Here is a 21,670-nt window from a genome sequence, read left to right on the forward strand (position 1 = left end):
GAGAAGCTGGCTCATGAGATAAGACTTAAAGTAAGGGAGGTACAATGTGGAGGCTCGGGTGGGAAAGTAGCACTCTAAGCTGAGGGAAGCAGAAACAAAGAATGTAACAAAGACATGAACTTCCAGCACAGTGATCTGGGGGCTTGTGAAACAGAGAGCTGTGTTCAGGGGTAGGGTGCAGAAGGCCTGTGTCCTGAGGGAGAAACAGGCCCGCGCTAGGCAAGCCTAGATTAAGCACCTCACCCAAGATCATACAAGCCAATGCTAAGGAGCCTAGGTGTCATTCCTTTGCTGGAGGCTTTTGGTCACCATCATCATCAACAATTATTTAGCACTTAATATGTGGAAGGCACAGTTCTGAGCTCTTTATCAATGTAGCAACTTGCTTAATCTTCCTAAGGACCTATGAGAGAGGTACTGTTACCATCTCCATTTTACAGGTGAGGAAACTTAGGAACAAAAGTATTAAGTGACTTGTCCAAGGTCACATAACTAGTAAAGGTCAGAGCTGGAGTTCACACCCAGGTAGTCTGGCTCCAGAGCCTACACTCTTAACCACCTCATTTGACTGACATGAGTGATCCTCCCATCCTCTTGATGGGGTCTTCCTTTCTTTCATTCTCCCCACCTCTACCCCCAGTCCTGGAGAAGCAGCCATTCGGGATGGCTCAGATATGGCTAGACCTACGTGGTATGCCAGGAAGTCTATCTGGGGGCCCAGACTCAGAGGCAGAGCTTGGAGATTTCAGTCTTTGAGGGAGCCTGGGTCATGGAATCTCTTTTCCTCCATGACACTACTTCTGGCAGTGGCTCTGGACCAAAGATGGGTACTAGGATCCCTGAAGAAGAAAAGACTAGAGGTGAGCAGGGGCATAGAGTATGCACCAGGTTTAGGAGACTGGGACACAGGCAGGAAAACTAGCAGACACCTGAGAATGAAGGAGGAAGCCCAGCCTTAGGGAACAAGAAATGCTGGTCTAGGAAATGTGAGAGGTGTATCGGGCCCTGAAGGCTACTCGGGTACGAGGGCTTTTCCTGAGACATCTCTGTACAAGTGGTGACCAACCTGACCTCCAGAAAGTATACACAAATGTGTTTGAAAACAGCCCTTGGCCTGGGCCTGTTGTAATGTGTACAGGACACGGCTATTACAGAAGGATTCAATTACTACTGCTGTGGATGAAGAATGAACTGGGGGAATTAATTTTGGACTTTAACACTAACAGCATCAAACACTCAGCAAAACACTAAACAGACCGGTGTTGCTTTCTTATACGGTGCTGCCAAGATGAAGAAGAAAAATGTAACTTACAGTGAATCATCCTGCTTTTAAAAGCATGGTGTTCCCTCTGTTTTTTTGTGCATAACAGTAATTAGTCTCATTTTCCTCTTATTATCCCAATAACAAAGAGGCTGTATTCAGTTTATTTTATACATTTCTTTCTTAAATTTCTGTTGTTTACATCCACATGTTAATAGACTAATAGAAGTAGTTGCTGTTTTTTTTTAATTGGACATCTGTGTGTCAGACACCATATATGCATATTATGATCTTATAATAACATTGTAAGTTAAGTATTATTATCCCTATTTTACATTTGAGGAAACTGAGGGTCATTAACTACCATACCCAAGATCATACAAGCTAATAAATGGGGAAGCCAGGCTATGGATCCAGGATTGTCTGATGCCAAAGCCCACACTGCCTTCAAGCGAACACCATTCACAGGTACCCCTTGCTATCTGAACTCTTACTATTCCCTGTTACAACTTGCAAAAAATTTTATTCAGAACTCACCATCTGAATAGAAAATCCACTATAATCTGCCTTTGGGCACCAATGAAAATGTTTATACTGTGTCTGGGTCTCAGTGATAAGATGTACCGCTGCAGTTGTAATTCAGCTGTCCTTCCCCTAGGACCACACTGCTTCAATGTGCTATGCATTACATATGTGCATCGGCCCCAGGTTATCAAGTGAAAACTTTTCGTCTGATAGAGTGGAACTTGCTCAACTTGACATTTAGCATTGGTCAGAGGAAGAAGAAGAGGAGCAATGAATATTCAATGTCAATCTTTAAAATAAATTTAAGTGATGCAGACAAAATAATGACTGCAGGTGCAAGTGACGGGAGTAGAAACATCACATTCCGAAATGCAATCACAGCCCAGTCTCATGTTGTCAAGAGCTGTATTAATGAAAGCAAAGAAATGCAAACAGACATAAATTTTTTATTTTCTTCATCCCATTACTTTATCCCATTTGATAGCTCACAGCCACATACTTCTGGAGTCTCAAGAGCCAAGGAGAGAAGACTGTCCCAGGATTTAGCCACAGGCAAATCTCAGGCATTTATGGCTTCACTTAGTCCTTCGTAGGCTCACTCTAGCCCATCCAATCTCACTCTGTTAACTCTTTAATCAATACATAACCACTCAAAAAATTGTCTTGCTTGCTTATTTTATTTTGCTAAATGTTATTTATACTTGTTATATTTCTTTAACATTTTATTTTATTGTTCATTTACATTAATATATATCCACTGTACTGTGGTGGGAAAGCATACTCTGTATTATGCACACATGAATAACCACTGATTAAGCATTAAAGAACTGGTGTTTTAAATGCTTCATATTATGCAGAAATCGTTGGTGGATTGTCATATACAACAATCCATGCGTTGTGCATTAGATATTAAACGCTAATAAATGTCTAAGAATATTTTAGTGATATTTAGGGAAACTGGTTGGGCTTTTTGGATGAGGTGGGAATGCTTTATTCTTCATCTCATACAAGATAACGGAAAGGACTCCTACCATCTGGAAATTTACCAGCCAACACATTTCCAGGAACAGACTAGATTCAGATAAAGGGTGATGCCTGTACTATCAAAGGTTCTGAGTGGTCTCTGCCTAGATCATCAGTGACATGTAGAGGCCAAGACCACCAATTTTGTTGCTGCTAAACCCTCCTTTGCATCTTGCTCAGATGTGGACCCTTGAAACATCTGACAGCTGGTTAGATAACTGACTAGGTTCTGAAAACTCCAGCAAGAAATGCAGTTAAAGTATTTCAGTCATCATTTGCCTCAGATGTTACTGGTTAAATCTTATGATCTAAGCCTCCCTAGCCCCCACTCCACATCTCCCAATACACAGCAGCTACCCATTTTCTCTAGTCCTCTAAAGAGTCTGTAATCATTGCTTTCAATTCCTCTCCTAGATACTTGGAAGCAGGATGAGGAGAAGGCAAATGCTGTTTGTAATTTTGAAGACCTGATTTCCTTTTTTTTTGACACCCCACTATTTTGCCCAGAAGAGCAAGTAGCTCAATAAAATTTGGCAGACTTGTTGTGTCTGTACATATAGCCCTTTGTCTGGGCGGGAGGAGGGGCACAGAAGATGGAGACCTCCACCTGCATGAGGTGTGGGCTCCAGAGGTAACAAGGACAGCTACTGCTGGAGAGAGTTTGCCAGGCTGGAGACAATGAGGTAAGATTGTGTGATGTAATCATGTGGGATTTCTAAAAAATTGTAACAACAATCATGAAAAGGGATAAAGAAGATATTCACTCATAGAATCTGGAACTTTCTCATCAATGAAGACTGAAAGACTGAAAGATTACATTTAACAAAAGAAACAAAAAATGATTTGCAAAATCCTGGGAGACACTGCATGAGTGAAGTTAACACTGCTCACACATTTGGATAAGAAAATAATCTAGATGGACAGTAAAATTAGGGTCCGCAGGAACTTCCCATCGCATCCCTGGTCCTGGCGGCTGTGGCACCTCTGTCTCTTCTAACCTGGAATCTGCTTAATGGCTCCTCAACATGGCACAGCCCAGGTTGCTGAGGAGATGCCCTCTTTCTGTTCCTTGTGCTGCCAGAGCCCCCGCCCCTTCTAGGTTTGGGAAACCATCTTTTAGCCTTGGACCTGGTGCTTAATGTGCTACATTATCTCCACTGTGCGGTCTTTTGAAAAGTCTTAATTTATTAATAAAATAACTCAGAAAAATATTTCTAAAAATTAAATTTGAGATGATTACCATTATCCTTTTACTATATACTTTCAATTCTTCATTTTCTCCTCTGAACTACAACCATATGCACATATATTTTCCAGAGTTGTAAACTCTGTTATATGTTAATATAACAATTATGCTTTTTAAAAAACTTAATCTAAAAATTTATGGATTTATACAGTTATTTTATTTACTAACTTTAATAGCTTTATATTATCAGTAACTATTATTTTATCATAATTGACTTTACTCCCAAACGGTCAGGTGTTTAATATTACTTATTATATATATATATAATAAATATTGCCACAATAAAAAATCTTTTGCATATAGCATTTAAAAATCATTTTTGATCCTTGCTTTGAGATATATATTGCAATGGGTGGGATTACCAGGTAAGATCATATAACCGTTCTGATGCCTTGTGATGTGTGAAATGGTCCTCAAGAGTGTGAAAACCATTCCCAGTGATTCCCAATATGCCCCATTGCACAGGATGCTCACATCCTCTCCAACCCTGTTTTGCAACTAATCATTTTTTCCTGTTTTAGGTATTCTGATTTGTATTTATTCAATTTTTCAGGCTACTTTTTCATGTTTGTTTTTCCTGTTGCCCCAGGTATGTATTATATATTTATATGATTTGCTCAATTATGCATTTCAGAAAAGGCATGGATTTTTACTGAAAAAAGCTATTAACCCCTTTCCTAACACATTACATACGTGTCTCAATTTTCAAGTTTTCCTGTTAGCTTTGTTTTGTTAGATTTTATTATACAGGTGTTTGAATTCTATATGGCTCTATTTGTTTTGATTATTGGAAACTCTTCTGTTATTCAGTCATTAGAAATAGCAGTTGTTGGGATGTTTTATGACCAATTGTTTTATTTCTGAAAAATAATGAACACTTCAGTCCCTCTTGAGCTTTTTTAACAAGAGTGGAACATATTGTTTTCTCTTTATTGAGACTTTTGATTTCAGCCCCATGCTGCAGAGGTACCTTAGTCAGTAAAAGGCCATTCCCATCCCGGGGTGGTCTGCATTCCTTTATGCTAATTTTGATTTTTACTTAAAATCCTATTTTTTAAAAAAATATTGGCAACATACACATGCACACACACATACACAAAACATTGTGAGAACAAACACCATGTAAAATTAACAACAAAACAATTTATTTTTGTGTCAGATTTAGTCTAAGAGCTGTCAGATTGTATCCTTTATCTACACAGCTTTTATTGCTGCTCATGTCCCTTCAGTGTTATGGTTTTTCACCATGAATCAGCTAGTGCTTTAAAGCTGACACATGGTTTGTTGCTATTTACACAGTCACCAGCCAGTGGAAGAGCTAGGGCAGCCAATACGGAAGGAGAGAGGTCCAGTTCCGATTCTCAGTCTAGCGACCTGACTCCTTTATCATGATGCCACCTTGTCTTAAAAAACATCCAAGCCTCTCCCTTTTCAAGGCATGCAAAAGAGATAAAACACAGTAGCCAGACTCACGAACCACTTTAAATCCTAACAGAGAGAATCAATAAAAAATTCCTGAAGGTTTTTCCTTGAGAATTCCTCTAAAGCAAGATAGATTTAGAGAATAAACCAACTATGCTAAGGCCATATTTTTTCCTACGTTTCAAAAAAAAAAGAAGTGTCTAGTGGTTTGGGGATTGCAACATATGGTAGAGAGCAGACACAATCCATTAATATACGATTCACAACAACATAGTGTTACTGATGTCTACAGCCTCAAAACATATTGGTTGCTGTTACTGTTACCAGCTTAATCTAAATACTGTCACTTATTTCTCAAGATGAGATGGAGGTGGATGATGATGTAAGACTGCCTTGCCTAATACTTTTAATTTTTAATTTTTTGCACTGTATAGAACCAAAGAGGTAGAAGTTGCTTGCTCCTTGAAAAGCAATTCACCTTTTTGTAAAAACTGAGGCTTGGTTTGATTATATTAATAAGACTATCAGGAATAATTTGAGGCAGGTAAATACAAAAACCATAAAAATAGGAGGCAGTGGAGTGAGGTGAAAAAAGCTCAGCATCTGGGGTCACAGAGCCTGGTTCAAGTCCTCGCTTTGCCACTTACCAGCTGGGATATCTTGGAGAAGATTCTAGATCTCTCCATAGCATCATCTGTAAAACTGAGATGATAGCACCCACCCCACAGTGTTGTTATGATGATTAAATGATATAACAAATGTAACAGGACCTGGAACAGCTGTTCAATATGCATTAATTACTATTATTACCCCAAGGAACTGTACAGAACTAGATTTGTTGGCAACTGGCAATTAACAAAGAGAAGAATCAAAGCATTCTAATTTGGAAGTAAATGTGATCTCTCTTCCCAAATATTCATACAGTCAGATCTTTCTAGTTGCTGAAGCTAGAAACAGGCTCACAGTTCAAGGTCATTGCCACAAAGCCTTGGGTAACTATATTAGGTAGACTGATCAAGCAATTAGCTTGTGAATTCCAGCCACTCTAGAAGCTGAAATAGTTTTCCTCCTCTTGTTAAATTTGAACATGTAATCCAACATGTTTCAAACTCTCAGTCCTAATTTTAAATTTCCATATTTTAACGTGCACATTGCAGAGTATACAAATAATGTCTCTCTTTCAGAAATCCTCTTCGCTGGCATTACACAAGCTCACTTTTCTCATGCAAGGTTTCCTCCACAAAGTCAAATAGGTTGGGCTAGAATGAGAGTCTCTCTCTTTTAAACTTTCTCCAGTCAAGACCTCTGTTATTCCCTCTGCAAATGCAGGGGTGGGGAGGATCTTGACATTATTTCCATTGTTTCCTTTCTGGATTAGGATCACACAAATGTCCAGCTAATCTGAGAGTGGGTGTGGCTAAGTACTAAGTAAGCATTCAAAAGGAACCAAGAGGCCTCCCTCTCCCTTATATATTGACCTAGTAGAAGAAGACGAAAGGGGGAAGGGAAGGACCTGAGTAGCGTGAACGTGTTTTGCTCTAGCACTTTACATGTTTAATCTTCTTGAATCCTCAAAATAACCTGGGGATGGAGCCTCATTTTAATCAGGAGAAATGACACAAAGAGGTTAAGTAACATGCTCGTGCTCGCACAACTAATAAGAAGTGACTGTGTTAAAAACCCAGTTGTAACTGCTTCCAAACCCATCTGAGTCTTTGAACTATGTTACCCTGAAATGGGGGTAAGACTCGTATAACTACAGGATTGGGAGCATTTACTGATCATTAATACATTTTTTTTAGGACTGCGCAGGAAGTTAAGGGGCTGGATACCTATACTTTGTGGTTCATAAGTAATTTATTAAATAAAAAGTATGGCAGGGTGTCTTGGTAGATGGGTGCTCTGACAGTAATTCAATTTGTGGATTTACTTGTCCCACTTTGGGGTTTTTTTTGTGGGGGGATGGGGGCAGGGAAGACTAGCTAGCAGCCTCTTCGAAATATAAGGATAATAAATCTTGAAACAGATCTTTCTTGTCCTGAGAAAAATCACCTGGGTTTTGTCCCTTGGCTAAGTACGTGTAGGGAGAGTACGTCTCATTGTCCTGGTATTTTGAGAGCCTTAAGCACCTTCTACAGGGAGTGGACCACTGTGAGAAACAGGCCTGATGTGAAGTGGCAGACATTGGGACCAGCCCTGTCCCAGCTCTTCTGAGGACAGCTTGTTCTCTGGGATCTGACAGTAGTAAATGGGACCACAGAGAGCTGGTAACATCTAGGATGCAGGCAGCAGTGTACTTACTGGTACACTGGCTCTCCAAAACAAGCAGAAGCAAAACAACTAAAACTTTTTGCTTTTTTCTGTGATGTACTTACTACTCCCACTATGGCTGATTTCAAGCGATCAACATGACATCACTGAACATGGGGTTGGGGAGGGATGTGCACACTTTGATTCTCACCCAGTATGAATAGGCTCCAGCACACCCCTTGGCTGCAGGTTTATTAGGGTGTGAGGGACTCTGGGCTGACTGTTACATGAGAGAAAAGGCTTCCCACCATGAGAGAGCTCTTGCCTTCTCTGCCAGGCCCAGGTCTGATTTTAAAAAGTAAGCTTTGTTAGTGTAGACAGCGTCCACCCCTGCTGCAGAGGTGTACCTGCTCGCCTCTGCATCTTTTGAGTGCCAGGAGCAACACCGCTTCAGCATCCTGGGGAGAGTCCACTGCAGCTGGAATCTTCACTGCCTCTGCCTGTGGGAAGAATGACTCTGAATGTGGCCTATTCTCTCCAACTGGAGTGGGGCTGAGTATTGGAGGTGAGAGAGCTTCCTACGAAGTTCTCTGCCCTGTTTGAGCGGAAGCCCCATTAACTGAACTTAATACTGGAGTGGGCAGCCAACCCTGAAAACCCACCCTCACTGAGACTGATAGTTAGACTGGGCTTTTAGTCCAGTCTTAGCATTTCTTACAAGAGCCCTGAGTTTCTGCTCTGATCAGAAACTGTTCAGGAGCTGGAGCAATGAGACAGGAGGAGCCCAGCTGGATTCCTAACCCTCAAGACATGCTCAGGGATTTCTGGATGTACCATGGGGAGTGGGCTGCGGTTTTCAAAAGGGAAAGATGGGTTTTTGTTGCCCAGAGAGAGGTGATTAAAAGATGCTCAGCCAAGAGAAATATATTCATCCCTGTTGCTACAATAAGTAGATAACAATCTGTCAAAAGATGACTGAACACCACAAGTAAATGAAAATAGTTCACCTAACACCTTTTTGGAATTTTCCCCCACATATAAAACCATGAGAAGTAAAGGAAAAGATGTATATTTTCTTATTTTTGAACTTTAAAAGTTCTTCTTCACTCTTTATAGTTTGGCATCTGAATCAAAACAAAGAAAAAAATACGTTCATAAAAGCCATTTCCTTTTCTTCCCCCGCCCATGCTCCTTCATTATGTTCTCCCTGATTTAGGGCATTACCAGGAGAATAAATAACACTGAGGTGGTCAAGAGGTTGGTGTTAGCAAATGTTGCTTCACAAAGAGAAATACTTCCCAGCAGGTCAGAGAGACGGTTGCTGGGCCTCTTGAGCTGATCTTTGAGAAGAAAGAAAAAGTTGTTGTCGGGTGGTGCTCTTCTAAAAGCTCACACAATTGTCACCAACTTCTTGTGGCTCTCCAGGCTTCCGACCGCAGCACTGAATTCCTGGAAGGATCTTTTCCCATCGCGATCCTTGCCCAGGACGATGATGGTTTTGTCCACGAGCTGCTGTAACTGCCAGTCTTTCAGGTTGTCCCCCACCATCATCGTCAGCACCTGGAAGAGCTCCCCGTTGGAAATGTAGCCGTCTTACCCATGTCGTAGATGCTGAAAGCAAACCTCAGCTTCTGCTCCTTGTCTCCCTTGCCACTGAACTGGGAGGTCCCCAGGATGAATTCCCCGAAGTCCACCTCTCTATTGCCGTCTGTGTCGAAGACGTCTGTCACTCGCTGCACCAATGGGTTCTCCTGTGGCTCCGGCAGGGACATGAACTCCACCACGCTCAGAGCGCCCGAACTGTCCGAGTCCAGCTTCTTAAACCGCTTGCCCAGCCGTTTAATTTCGTCTTGGTCAAAGTGGGCGCACATTTCTACCGGGTAACTGGACTCATTTCCCATTGTGGAGCCAGTCTGCTCATAGGGTCGGGGGAGGGAGCAGGGGCGGTGGGCGCACGCAGGGCTGGAGAAGGACTGTTACGCCGCCACGTGGGGTGGGGTGGGGGGCTGGGGGGGGCGGGCTCGTGGGACCTCTCCCCCCGCACCGTCTCCTCTCACCCCCCCTACCCGTTCGCACGACCAGGCAAGAAAATGGGCAGCTCTGGGAGCCAGGCGGGGGAGTGGGTGAGCAGGGGGAGAAGGGGGGTGGGAGGGGGGAGTTTGCAGGGGGGAAGATAGGAAGATAAGTAGGAGAGGGGAGCTAGGGGGAATGCCCGGGATAGGCTAAGAGCAGGGATACCCGCTTTCTTCCTTCTCTCGGTACCTTAACCCTTATCTCTCTTGCTATTTTTAAAAACCTTCTCGTGTCACTTTTCCTTCTTCCCTTGGAAATTAAACTCCAAGGGGGCGGGTCCGCAGCTGTATTAATCACCGCGGTATCCCCAGCATAGTGTCTGAAATGCAGTATGTGCTTAATATATGTTGAATGACTGTGTAAACTGCAAGCAGGGGCTCTTGATGCTTATTTGCAGGCCTAGTGTAAGGACTAGATAATACATCAAAGCGTGATGTCATGTATACATCAATAGTTGACCCTTGAACAACACGGGTTTCAACTGTGTGGGTCCACTTATATGCAGATACTTTTCAACAGTAAACACTACAGTACTACAAAGTCAGCAGATGGTTGAATCCGCTGAGACAGAACCGGGGATACTGAGAAAGGATACCCAGGGCTGACTATAAATTATACAAGGATTTTCCACTGAGCGGAGGGTTGGCACCCCTAACCCCCTGGCATTGTTCAAGGGTCAACTGTTTTTCCTAAATTCTCTGGGAGGGAAAGCCAGGATTGACATCCTTCTGGTACAGTGGCCAATGACCTTTTCAGAACATGGGGTTCAGGGTCTTTGTAAGAGACCACCCAGATATTACACAAAATTTCTCACATGGATCATCTACAGGCAGTAACATATTCTTGAAGAATATACACAATGCTGAATTCAGGGCCCTTTTCAAGAAGACACAGGTCCCAAGACCATAGCCTCTGTCACCCTATTACAATACTTCAAATCCATCCTTTCATACCCAGTCCTTATCTTTGTTGGGCTAGTGCCTGGCGGCCGTCCTGCAGACCACTTTGGGGAAAGGCTGTAATGTGTCCTGAGAAGCCTCTGCCATGTTTTGAGAGTAAAAGTGGCCCCTAGGCTGTCTCACTCTTTCCCTCGTTGCTTCAAGTGGATTTGTTCTTTTTTGTTGAAGATGAATCTCACCCCTGCCTCCCATATTCCTTCCTCCTTTAGGAAGACCTCAGTTACTCCAAATGCATACGAAGTACATTTGGTTCAAGAACAATGCAGCTCTAAGGGACCTGGGGGACTCCCAGGACACTAAATCAAACTGAAGGGACCAAACCCTCTCTCATTTAAAAAAAGGCTGCCACCTTTTCTGTGCTTTAGTTCAGCCAAAATATCAGCCTATAGGTAACCATGCTAAAACTGGCACAACAAAGCCGTGGAATACCTTACCATTAGATCTACACAGTTTAAAAGAAAAGGAAAGGTTTAGAGACTAAAATATTTGATGACTGAATTATTATCCTGACTGAAAATAACTAGATCTTAAAGAAGCACGGTAGGGTGGAAAGAATTTAGAATAGTATAATAGGGGCGGGGCGGCGGCTGTTAGCGCGAGACCGAGATGGTTAACGCGAGACCTTTAGCTCGAGACTTCGAGACCTCGAGACCTCGAGACCTCGAGACCTCGAGACTTCGAGACCTCGAGACCTCGAGACCTCGAGACTGTTAGTTTTCAGCGTTTAGAGGTCTCACTCGGCCGACAGTCAGCCGGGCAGTGGTCCTCACGGCAGAGAGTGAGGTGAGAAGCGGATCGCGGTCTTCTCTCAGGGGCCCTCCCTTCCAGGCCCTCTGGCCTCGGGCCGGTGGGTGAGCCGGGGGGCCCGCGGACAGGCTGAGGGCTGTGTCCTGCAGAGCTCCAGAGCCCTCGCCATGGCCCCCTACTGGCCGGGCCCAGGCCCTGAGGCAGCAGCGAACCTCTGCCCCATCCCCACCTCCGCCACCTAGTGGCGGCTGCAGTCACCGTGGGTCACAGTCCGTGGGACCCGGCCCTCGTCTGGGGGGTCTGAGGAGCCTGAGGGCCGGCTGGGTCCTGGGCGCCTGGCTCCCTCAGTGATGACGGCTGCGCAGGATCTGGGGGCCTGGCTCTGAGGGTGCTGCCAGCTGAGCTCTGCCTCTTCAGTCGGTCTGGGCACTGGCGGGAGGACCCAGACTGAGTGCTGGACTAACGCTCCCGGGCAGGGTAACCGGCCCCCGCAGGGACCCCTTCCTCTTAGCCAGGGCCTGGGCCTCAGAGGGCGAAAGTCGAGCCTTGGGACCTTGAACAAGTAAAATGAGGGGTAATGATGTCGCTTTGCTTACAGAATTTAAGTGTTAAAAGCCGCAAGGAGGCATGGAGACAGAACTAAATGCCTCCCCTTCCCTTTCTTGTCAGAACAGAGAATAACATTTGTTTTGGTGAGGTTTACAGGAACGTCATGACCTCAAGAACAGAGGATCTGACACCAAGAAGTCTGCATCAACTAACCACGCCCCTCCCTCACCTTCCCTATAAAAGGGCTTTGCTGAAAGCTTTCTGGGAATTCGGCGTTTTCAAGGTATGAGCCACCCGTCTCCTTTCATGGCCCTGTAATCAACCTTTCTCTGCTCCAAACTCCGACGTTTTGGGATTGTTTGGCCTTACTGCGCATGGGGCACACGGACTTGTATTCTGTAACAATAGGGCAATCAAATCTTAACTGTCCACTTAGTAGCAGTAAGCAACTTGGAGAAGTTGCTTAATGTCAGTTTTCCCCATCTGTAAAATGGGGCTAATAATATATTTTAAACAGTTGTATGAGGATTAAAGCTGTTACTAGCCAATATGATAAATCATTATTATTGTTGTTATTATTACTAATTTTACTACTATTTACCCTGCTGGTGGAGATGAAGTCTTAAAGAAAGAATACTTGGCAGCCTGGGCACTTAAGTGTATGTGCATTCATTTAATGCACACTCCTTGTGTACCGTGTACAATATGCCAATCGCTGCTCTAAGCCCTTTGCCAGCATTCACTTCAGCTCCTCCAGGGCACTGTTCTTTGGGGGCTGATGGCAGGTTTTCCATTGCAGGCTTGAGGAATGCAGTGACGGACCTCACTCGTACTCTTATGGAGTCCTCATGATTTTCTCCTGAGTAATGCCTTGATGGTTGTCCTTTAGGAAGGAGTCATCAGTGTGGAAACTCTTAAGTAAGTGTCTTCCTCTATGCGGTGTGTTATTAGGAGGTAGTGAGGGGCAGTGGTGAGAGCACAGGAATTAAATAGACCAGGTTCCAGTCCCTGCTCTGCCCCATGAGCTGTGAGCTCTTAGAGGAGCTGTTACTGTCCCAGCCTCAGTGTCCTCATCTGTAAAGTGGTGATAATAATCACCTGCTTTATATATTCTAAGAGTGAGATGAGGGATTGCATATAGAAATATTATGTAGAAGGAGAAATATCGTCCCAAGAGTTAACTAATTTAATGGTCAAACAGACATTACCAGGAAGATGGTACCACTTCTTTGAAATAAAACGGTGCACAATCAGAACTGCTTTACTCCTGCCTTGTAGAGGAGGTAATGTGATGCTGGATCTGAAATTTTAGTCAGTGTGAAGTCGAGTTCCCCATTGTTGCACATTTTATAAACTTTGTAGTTCAGCATTATTATGGGACTCAATGCCATTGTTTCAGTTTTCTCCAGCCATTATTCTTAGTCATTTCCATGGAAAACACTATTTGTCACTCTTTCCATTTCTCACTGTGGGGGGATTTGGATTGCTGGACATTCACTGCAGGAAGCACATTAAAAGGACTGGCTGATTGTTTTGGAAGAAATCAGGATTCTGACACCATTTCCATTTCAGGAAGCCATTTTTTTTTTCCTCACGAGTTTTCAGGAAAAAGACTATGAGGGGTTACATGCAAATACAACTGACACTGGAAAATAAAATAGAAACAGAAGTAATGAGAATTGAGGCTCATATAAAGCTTCATCTTCCAAGTTATTCAGCAGAACAAGTTTCTGAGTAATTCACACAGTCACTCTGGGAGCTTTACAGGTGGAAGCCCTCACCTTTCTGTGATTTTGCTGGGCACCATCTTTAACATCTATTTGTATTGAGGTAGCCACTGTGTAGACTGTGGAACCACATCGCCGTGAGTTTAAAAGCATTCATGAGCATCAGAGTTCTCACCTGCAACTCAGAAGTACTATAATGGTGTCATATAATGTTATTATAGGTTTAAGTGGGATAACATCTAAAAATTAAAAAAAAAACAAAACACAACACAACTAAAAGAGCACACCAGCGCACATTAGGGGCTCAAGAAATTTTATACCTTGTCTCCTTACTTTTCCCTTTCCTACTCCTTTATTTGCTTTCTCCAAAGCAGAAATTTGACTCTGGCTCTATGTGTTTTATCTTCCTTGGATGTGACAAACCTTGTTTGAAGTTTAAATCCATTTAACAAATATTTCAACAACATGGATGGACCTAGAGGGTATTATGCTAAGCGAAATAAGTCAGAGCGAGAAAGACAAATACAGTTTCACTTATATGTGGAATCTAAAAAATAAAACGAATGAATATTATAATACAGAAACTGACTCACAGATACACAGAACAAACTAGTTGGCTCCCATTGAGGAGAGGGGTGGGGGGAGGGTCAAGGGAAGATACGGGGATTTAGAGGTACTACTAGGTATAAAATGAGTAAGATTTAAGGATGTAATGTACAGCACAGGGAAAATATGGGCAATATTTTATAATATCTTTATACGGAGTATGATCTATAAAAATAGTGAATCCCTATATTGTACACCTGAAACTAATATTGTAAGTCAACTCTACTTCAATAATAAAACAATCCATTTAACACATATATATTGAGCACTTACTATGTGCCAGGCCCTGTGCCAGGTAATGGAATTTTTGGTGGTGAACAAGACACAGTCCCTTGAGAAATCTACAGTTTAGTAAGTGGTATGGCTTTAAGGATGTATCACTATTTGCTCAGTCTTTTATGTTTATCATGTATATTCAGAAGGATCAAGAGTAATATGCTTGATTTTCTTTTGTAATTCTGGGATGGTGTTTAATATGAGCTTTGGAATATATGGTTTTTCAATCATAGTTTTGCGATTTAACAACTCTGTGATCTTGGGCAGAGTTACTTATCTGAGCCACTGTTTGCTCATGTGTAAAACAAGGATACAATTGCTAACTTATAGCATCATTTTCAGAATTAAATGAGATAAAATGCATAAAGTATTAGACTCAGTGCCTAGAACATAGTAGGTACAAATATTGTAGATATTACAATTATTGCCTACTGGAGACTTGTCTAGAAAATTCTAATTCTAGTAGATTGTTTGTATATATACACATGCAAATAACTCAAGTACTCATTTGTTTTCTACACAAATATCTCTTGAGCATCTGCAATATGAGAGGCATATGGTAGTGACCTAAGGCAGATACTTTCCCAGCTGTCTCTGTCCTCATGGAGCTTACCGTTTGTAGGGAAGATGCACATGAACCAAATTATCATGCCTATAAATGTACAGGGGCACCTGTGGTGAGTGTCACAGATGAGAAGTAACACAATAGGAATTTAACCTAGTCAGAAAGATTAACAGAACTTTAATTGGGGAAGTGATGATTGAGCTGAAATCTCAGGGAGAAGTTAACTGGATGTTTAGGCAGGGATGCGTGTTCCAGGAAGAAGGACTTCCATGTGCAGAGGCACTGGGGCAGGAAGAGCATATCAAGTAGGACAAACTTAAAAGCCAGTGTGGCCAGAACAGGGAGGACAAGGGAGAGCATGGTATTAGATGAAGTGAAGAGATGATCTGACCATGCCTTAGACACTGAAGAAAGGGCAACATTTATTCAATCATTCCTTTACAGGGCATCCAATTTATCCAATTATGTTTTGACATATAAAGCATTGAGGGCATTCAGAGATGGTCCCTACTCAGAAAGCTTACCTACTGCTGAGTGAACTGAGGCATTAGAGATTGTGATTAATTATAGCACAAGATGGAAAAAGAAAGATGTCATCAGAGAGGTAAGGGCAAAGAGCTATAAGAATTCAGAGAACTGAGAAATTGTTGAGAACTTCCTAGAATTCTTGCTGGGGACAAATGGAGGAAGATTTTTTTTCCCAAGAAGTATTGTTTGATCCTGATGAAGACACGGGTGACAAATACCATAATCATAGAAGTAGGAAAGGGAGTAGGCATAGATACCAGCAACTAGTTTAATGCGGCTGAAATACTTGAGCAAAATATGAGAAGGTTAGCTGGAAGGAAACAGATCAAGGGGAGTTTTGAATGTTTGGCTGAAGACACTTGGTTTCCATATGACAGGGAAAGCACAGATGAGTGACCAAATCAGAATTTTGTTCTAAAAAGATCAATCTGGCATTGTTAAGGGTGAGCTGAACGGGGGAGAGCCTGGCAGTTGGGAGAGTGGCCAGCAAACAATGACAACTATGCATGTTTGTCTGGAATATGGGAGCCTGAGCTAGGATGAAAGAGGCACTAGAGGTGAAAGGTGAGGTGTATTCATTTGCTAGGGCCGCCATGACAAGTACCAGAAACTGGATGGTGCTTTCAACAGAAATTTATTGTATCCCAGTTCTGGAAACTAGAAATTTGAAATCAGGATGTTGGCAGGGCCATGTTCCCTCTGGAACCTGTAGAGGAATCCTTCCTTGCTTATTCCTAGTTTCTGATAGTTTGCCAGCAATATTTGGTGTTCCTTGGCCTGAAGCTGCATAAATCCACCCTCTGCCTTCGTGGTCACATGGTGTTCTCCCTGTGTGTCTGTCTTTGCATGCTAGTTGTCTTCCTATAGGGACACCAGTCATGTTGGATTAGGGACTCTCTCTACTACAGTGTGACTGTTTAATCTCATCTTTGATGACCCTATTTTCAAACCAGGCCCTATTCTGAGGTACCAAGGGGTTAGCTCCTTAGGACTTAAACCTGTCTTTTTGGGGGGGGTACAATTAGACCCATAACACTAGGCCCGGTGTCTTACTGGACAGAAGGACAGAGGGAGGAAGCAAAGGTGAGACTCCAAATGTGACTGCACTGGCTTCCCTGGCTAACCAGCCCTGTGCTTGGATGTTGCAGGAAGCCACCTCTACTGTGTGATGAAGGGCTCACATGGTGTGTGTAAGGGCTCCGGGGCTCCCCGCCCCGCACCCCCTGACGATACTGGCTTCTCATCCAGCTCCCACAGCCACATGGGAGGAAGTGTCTTCAGAGGAAATGTCGGGGCAATTTCTCACATTCTTAGACTTGGTTAATACCATCTGTGAGATATAGAAAAGATGGTTTTCTGATATTTTGTGACACTTCGCATTATAGCCACTAGGTGATGATCTTCACACATTTCCTTCCTTTTTTTTTTTTTTCAAGCTGGAATCTTCAGAGCGTGGAGAGTTAACTGTTTAGCACTGGGAATAATTAGGGAGGAGTCCCGTTTCATGTGATTCCCCCACAGATTTCAGTGTATGGAAATCTAAAAAAGTGGAAGGAAGACTGTCTCTCACAATAGTCCTAATCAGTCTGAGCATGAGTTCATTGAATTCAACCAGGGGAAAAACAAGGACTGTTAACAGTATGCGATCTTGGGTATAACAGATGCTCAAGCATCTCTGGTATATAAAAGAGGAGACCCTTATTCCATGTTATCTGTTTAATTGCTCATTAGCATGGGTAAAGCGGGACACTTGCTGGAATTAGTTTTCACTGTATCAGAATTAAAACTTCTGTCATTTATAGTAACCAGAGAGCAACAGAGGAGCAGCCCTAGCTTTGTGATGATATGGGGTGAGGAGAAAACAAGACTAGAGAATTGTAGGTCTCCAGCTTCTGCACCCAGCAACCGGACTTTGAAATACCATTGACCACATTTAAAGAAAGTAGTTACTGTTGTTTCTTTAAAGATCTGTTTTAAGTTCAGGCTAATGGTTTGTATAAGCCACCTTCCTATTTTCCCACTCAACCTAGAAGCTGAGTTGGACAAAAGGAATAACATGATACTGTAAATGCTGGTTAATCCAGCACATTGCAAAACAGAAAATTCCAGAATCATGTATTTCACAAGTCCTCCCTCCAAAAGTCTTCAGTTCTAGAACATGTAATTAATATAATATAAAGAACATTTATGTTGGAATTATAAGGTGCTTCTGCTTTTTTGGAGATGGGTCCAGGAGTAATTTTTTGCATGTGTTTATTATTTATCAAATATTTTTTCTTCTATGTGCATAGCTCTATACTCAGGGAAGGAGGGGGGAACATTTGCTAAGCTAGGTGTTCTCCATAAACTATCTCATTAAATACATTTTATTACTTACAAGTAGACTCTATTATCATCCCCAGTTTTGGGGTGAGGATGTGAAGTTTTAGAAGTTTCACGGCTTGCACAGACACAGTGATAGAGCCAGGAGTCAAACCCTAGGATGTCCACTTCCAGAACTGAAATTCTTTCCATTATTCCAGACTGCCTTCCATACTAGAAAGGATGTCCCTGCCCTCGTGGAGATAATGGTGGGCTCCAAGGCAGAACACAGGAAAAGTCAAAGACCTATAATTTATTCCTGGGTCTAGCTGTGGCTGCATAACAAGTGGGCCAGGGAAGGTGGCCACCTGTAATTTTAGAATCCCTGAGGAGGGCACCACTAAAAGCATGTGGAGTCCTGTGCATCCAGCGTGGTTTGGTGCGGTGTCTCTGGAGGGTGGGGCCAAATTGCATTGCTTTTAATTTCGTGCCTTGGTGTCTTGCTCACGCTCTGACCAGAGGGCTCTTCACTCTACAGGGGCTTCCCTCCTCCAGAAAGCCTTCTCTGATTCCTTCTTGCTCTTCTGTGAGTGAACCATGGGCTTGCCTGTGTCACTGTTCCACCTTGCATCTTCTTCTACTGCTGCCCCTGTGGGGTGTGGTCTAGGGCAGGGGTCCCCAACCCCCAGGCCACAGACCGGTACTGGTACCAGTCCACGGCCTGTTAGGAACCGGGGTGCACAGCAGGTGGTGAGCGGCAGGGGAGCCAGCGAAGCTTCATCTGCCGCTCCCCATCGCTCCCCTTTGCTCACATTATCGCCAGAACCATCCCCCTCCCCCCCAGTCCATGGAAAAACTGTCTTCCACGAAACTGGTCCCTGGTGACAAAAAGGTTGGGGACCGCTGGTCCAGGGGGTTTCTTCACAAGTCTGTCTCTACCTGCCTGTGAGCTCTGTATTCATCTCTTCATCAGCTGCACCTGGCGTGGAGCTGGCACACAGGGATTCAAGACATGTTTGCTGACAGATGAATGAATGAATGAATGAATGAGTGAATTTGTTCTGGTAGCGGAGTAAGAGAAGGTGAGGCCTTTCTGAGACTGGGCTCCCTTTCTTCATGCACAATTCCACTCCACATCCTAAAAGGACATAGATACAGCTTTGTGTTTCTTCAGGTTTCCAGAAAGCGCTACCTGGATAGGTTCCATCTGACCTTATGCTTGGCTTAAATACTAAACTTAATTACTTAGGCTAGTCCAAGGGAAGCACTCAGCTGTCAAGATGGTTCTTGACTTACACAGGTTTTCAATTTAAAGCAATCTACAGTCATTAACTCTCCCTGCCTCGCCGTAACTTTCATCAGGTTGAAGAGCAGACAGTGACATTTTAAATTGAAAAAGGAAGAAGTAGGGATGAGAGAGGTGCAGGAGGCTGTTGAGATGTGACGTAGTTGTCAAGAGCAAAAAAGGACTGCATTAAGACTCCCCCCTCCCCCACTCCCATACTGTTCCATTTGGGTCTTTAAAAATAAACTGCAAAGAAAATTGACAGGCATTGAAGCTTCTTGATGGGACTGTGTGATCTTTTCAGATTTCAGTGTATAGTTGACTAACGCATTACTCCTCCCCACAAAAAATTAACAGAGGGGGCTTCCCTGGTGGCGCAGTGGTTGAGAGTCTGCCTGCTAATGCAGGGGACACGGGTTCGAGCCCTGGTCTGGGAAGATCCCACATGCCGTGGAGCAACTAGGCCCGTGAGCCACAACTACTGAGCCTGCGCGTCTGGAGCCTGTGCTCCGCAACAAGAGAGGCCACGATAGTGACAGGCCAGCGCACCGTGATGAAGAGTGGCCCCCGCTTGCCGCAACTGGAGAAAGCCCTAGCACAGAAACGAAGACCCAACATAGCAATCAATCAATCAATCAATCAATAAATCTTAAAAAAAAAAAAAAATTAACAGAGGGAAGAATGGGTCTGCCGTGAGAAAGCTCCATTTTCTCAGTGAACAGATATTATTAGGTTTCACACTAGGTGCACGTTTTGGTGGTCTGGGGCAGTGGTCAGGGATGGAGAGCCCACACTGGAGGCCAGTCAGTTCATTGTCCTCCTATGTGTCCCAGGATCCAGATCTTCAGCTAGTTAGGTTGGGATCCCTCTAAACGCGCCTGCTTGAGAGCCACAGCATTCTCTTAAGCTGGACATGCTGCTCGGCTCAATCTTAAGGGCAGGAAACAGGCTTCAGAGAACTTAAGTGATTTGCTGAAGGTCACTCAGTTGGTTCATGGCAGAGTCAGGACAAATATGGTAACTACCATTCATTCAGCAGCTACCACATGTCAGACACTTTTATGTACATTATCTCTGTTCCTTACACCAAGCCGAATCATCAAATATTCTTCTCTCTATTTTGCATAGGAGGAAACTCAGAGAGGTTAAGTAATATGTGTTCGTGATGTTTTGATGTACCTTTTACATGTGGATATTTTGACACCGTGGTTGTTTTTGCATTTGCACCTCTACCGTGGTCCTAAAGACAGACCATTTACACTTCAGCTTAAAAAAATTACCTAATAATGAGCTTCACAAACATCTTCACTCCACCCCTGTTCCATGGCCTCATCCCTTACTGGATGAAGTTCAGGAATGGGGGATGCCAAGGATGGGTAAGATTAAGAATGAATTAAAGGTCAGGTTGGGGTTGGGTGCCAGGAATGGGGTGAGGTCAAGGACTGAGTAAGTTCAGGGATGGGGTGAGGGTCAAGTTGAAGGTGAGGTCATGGGTGGAATGGGGCAACGTTTCTTAATGTGCACTTTCCTTAATAATAAAAAAACACTGAAAAGATTAGTGATTTATTTTTAGACTATTTCAACATTTCCTTTTCCTTTTCCCTACCCTATGTAATCGAGGTCTCTGGATTCCTGAAATAGAGCTCTCTCCAGTGTAGTGTTCCACTTCTTGCTTAGTACGTATTTGTTTCCCTAAATACTCAGTGACAACACAAGGAGACCCATGGATTCAGAAGCAGAAAACCTTGTAAAAACCCAGGAAGATATGGATTCAACTGAGGCTCACAGAGATTCAGTAACTTTCCCAAGGACATAAAACTGCCTCCTCACAGTAATGATGAAGCAAGGGTGACTCCCAAGACCAAGGTCATTCCAGTGGCCTGGTTGTCCTTCTCCCTTCTTCCTGATCCGTGCAAGGCATGATCTCCCTCCCTCCCAGAGGTTGGACCTCTGCAGTTGCAGAAGCCGCACATTCATAGATGGTCAGGCTGCCAGCGCTTTCCTTCAGCTGGCCCCATCCCCACCTTCTTCTGCCATGAGGGGCTGTTCTGGACATTCTTTTGCCCTTCCAGATCCACTTTCCACCTCTTCCCATCCTTCTTTGTGCCCTGGGGAGGTCCTATATGGACCACATTGACAGGCTTCCTTGGCTTAAGGCAGTGGTGGAAGATTGGAGGGCCAGAGGAGACTAAGGTCAGGTATTTACTTCCTGGCTCTCTCTCAGCCAGGTCACTGTGGCATGGCTATGTCCCTAACCAAAGGCTGCAGCTCCTATTAGAATGCCCTCTCTTGTGCCTCCCTGGGTTCTAGGAGTGGCTCTCTCCATT

General features: G+C 43.5%; 2 protein-coding genes across 2 annotated transcripts in view; both read right to left on the minus strand.

Annotated features, from left to right (window-relative positions):
• GRIN3A (glutamate ionotropic receptor NMDA type subunit 3A) overlaps positions 1–21,670 on the minus strand; it is a 149,345-nt gene that overhangs the window by 7,423 nt on the left and 120,252 nt on the right. The window lies entirely within an intron of this gene.
• PPP3R2 (protein phosphatase 3 regulatory subunit B, beta) lies at positions 9,117–9,628 on the minus strand. Its single transcript, XM_059926513.1, is given in 2 exon segments — positions 9,117–9,322; positions 9,325–9,628. Coding segments are annotated over 2 exon segments (510 nt in total).

This window comes from Balaenoptera ricei, chromosome 6, assembly GCF_028023285.1.
Source record: "Balaenoptera ricei isolate mBalRic1 chromosome 6, mBalRic1.hap2, whole genome shotgun sequence".
Taxonomy (NCBI): domain Eukaryota; kingdom Metazoa; phylum Chordata; class Mammalia; order Artiodactyla; family Balaenopteridae; genus Balaenoptera; species Balaenoptera ricei.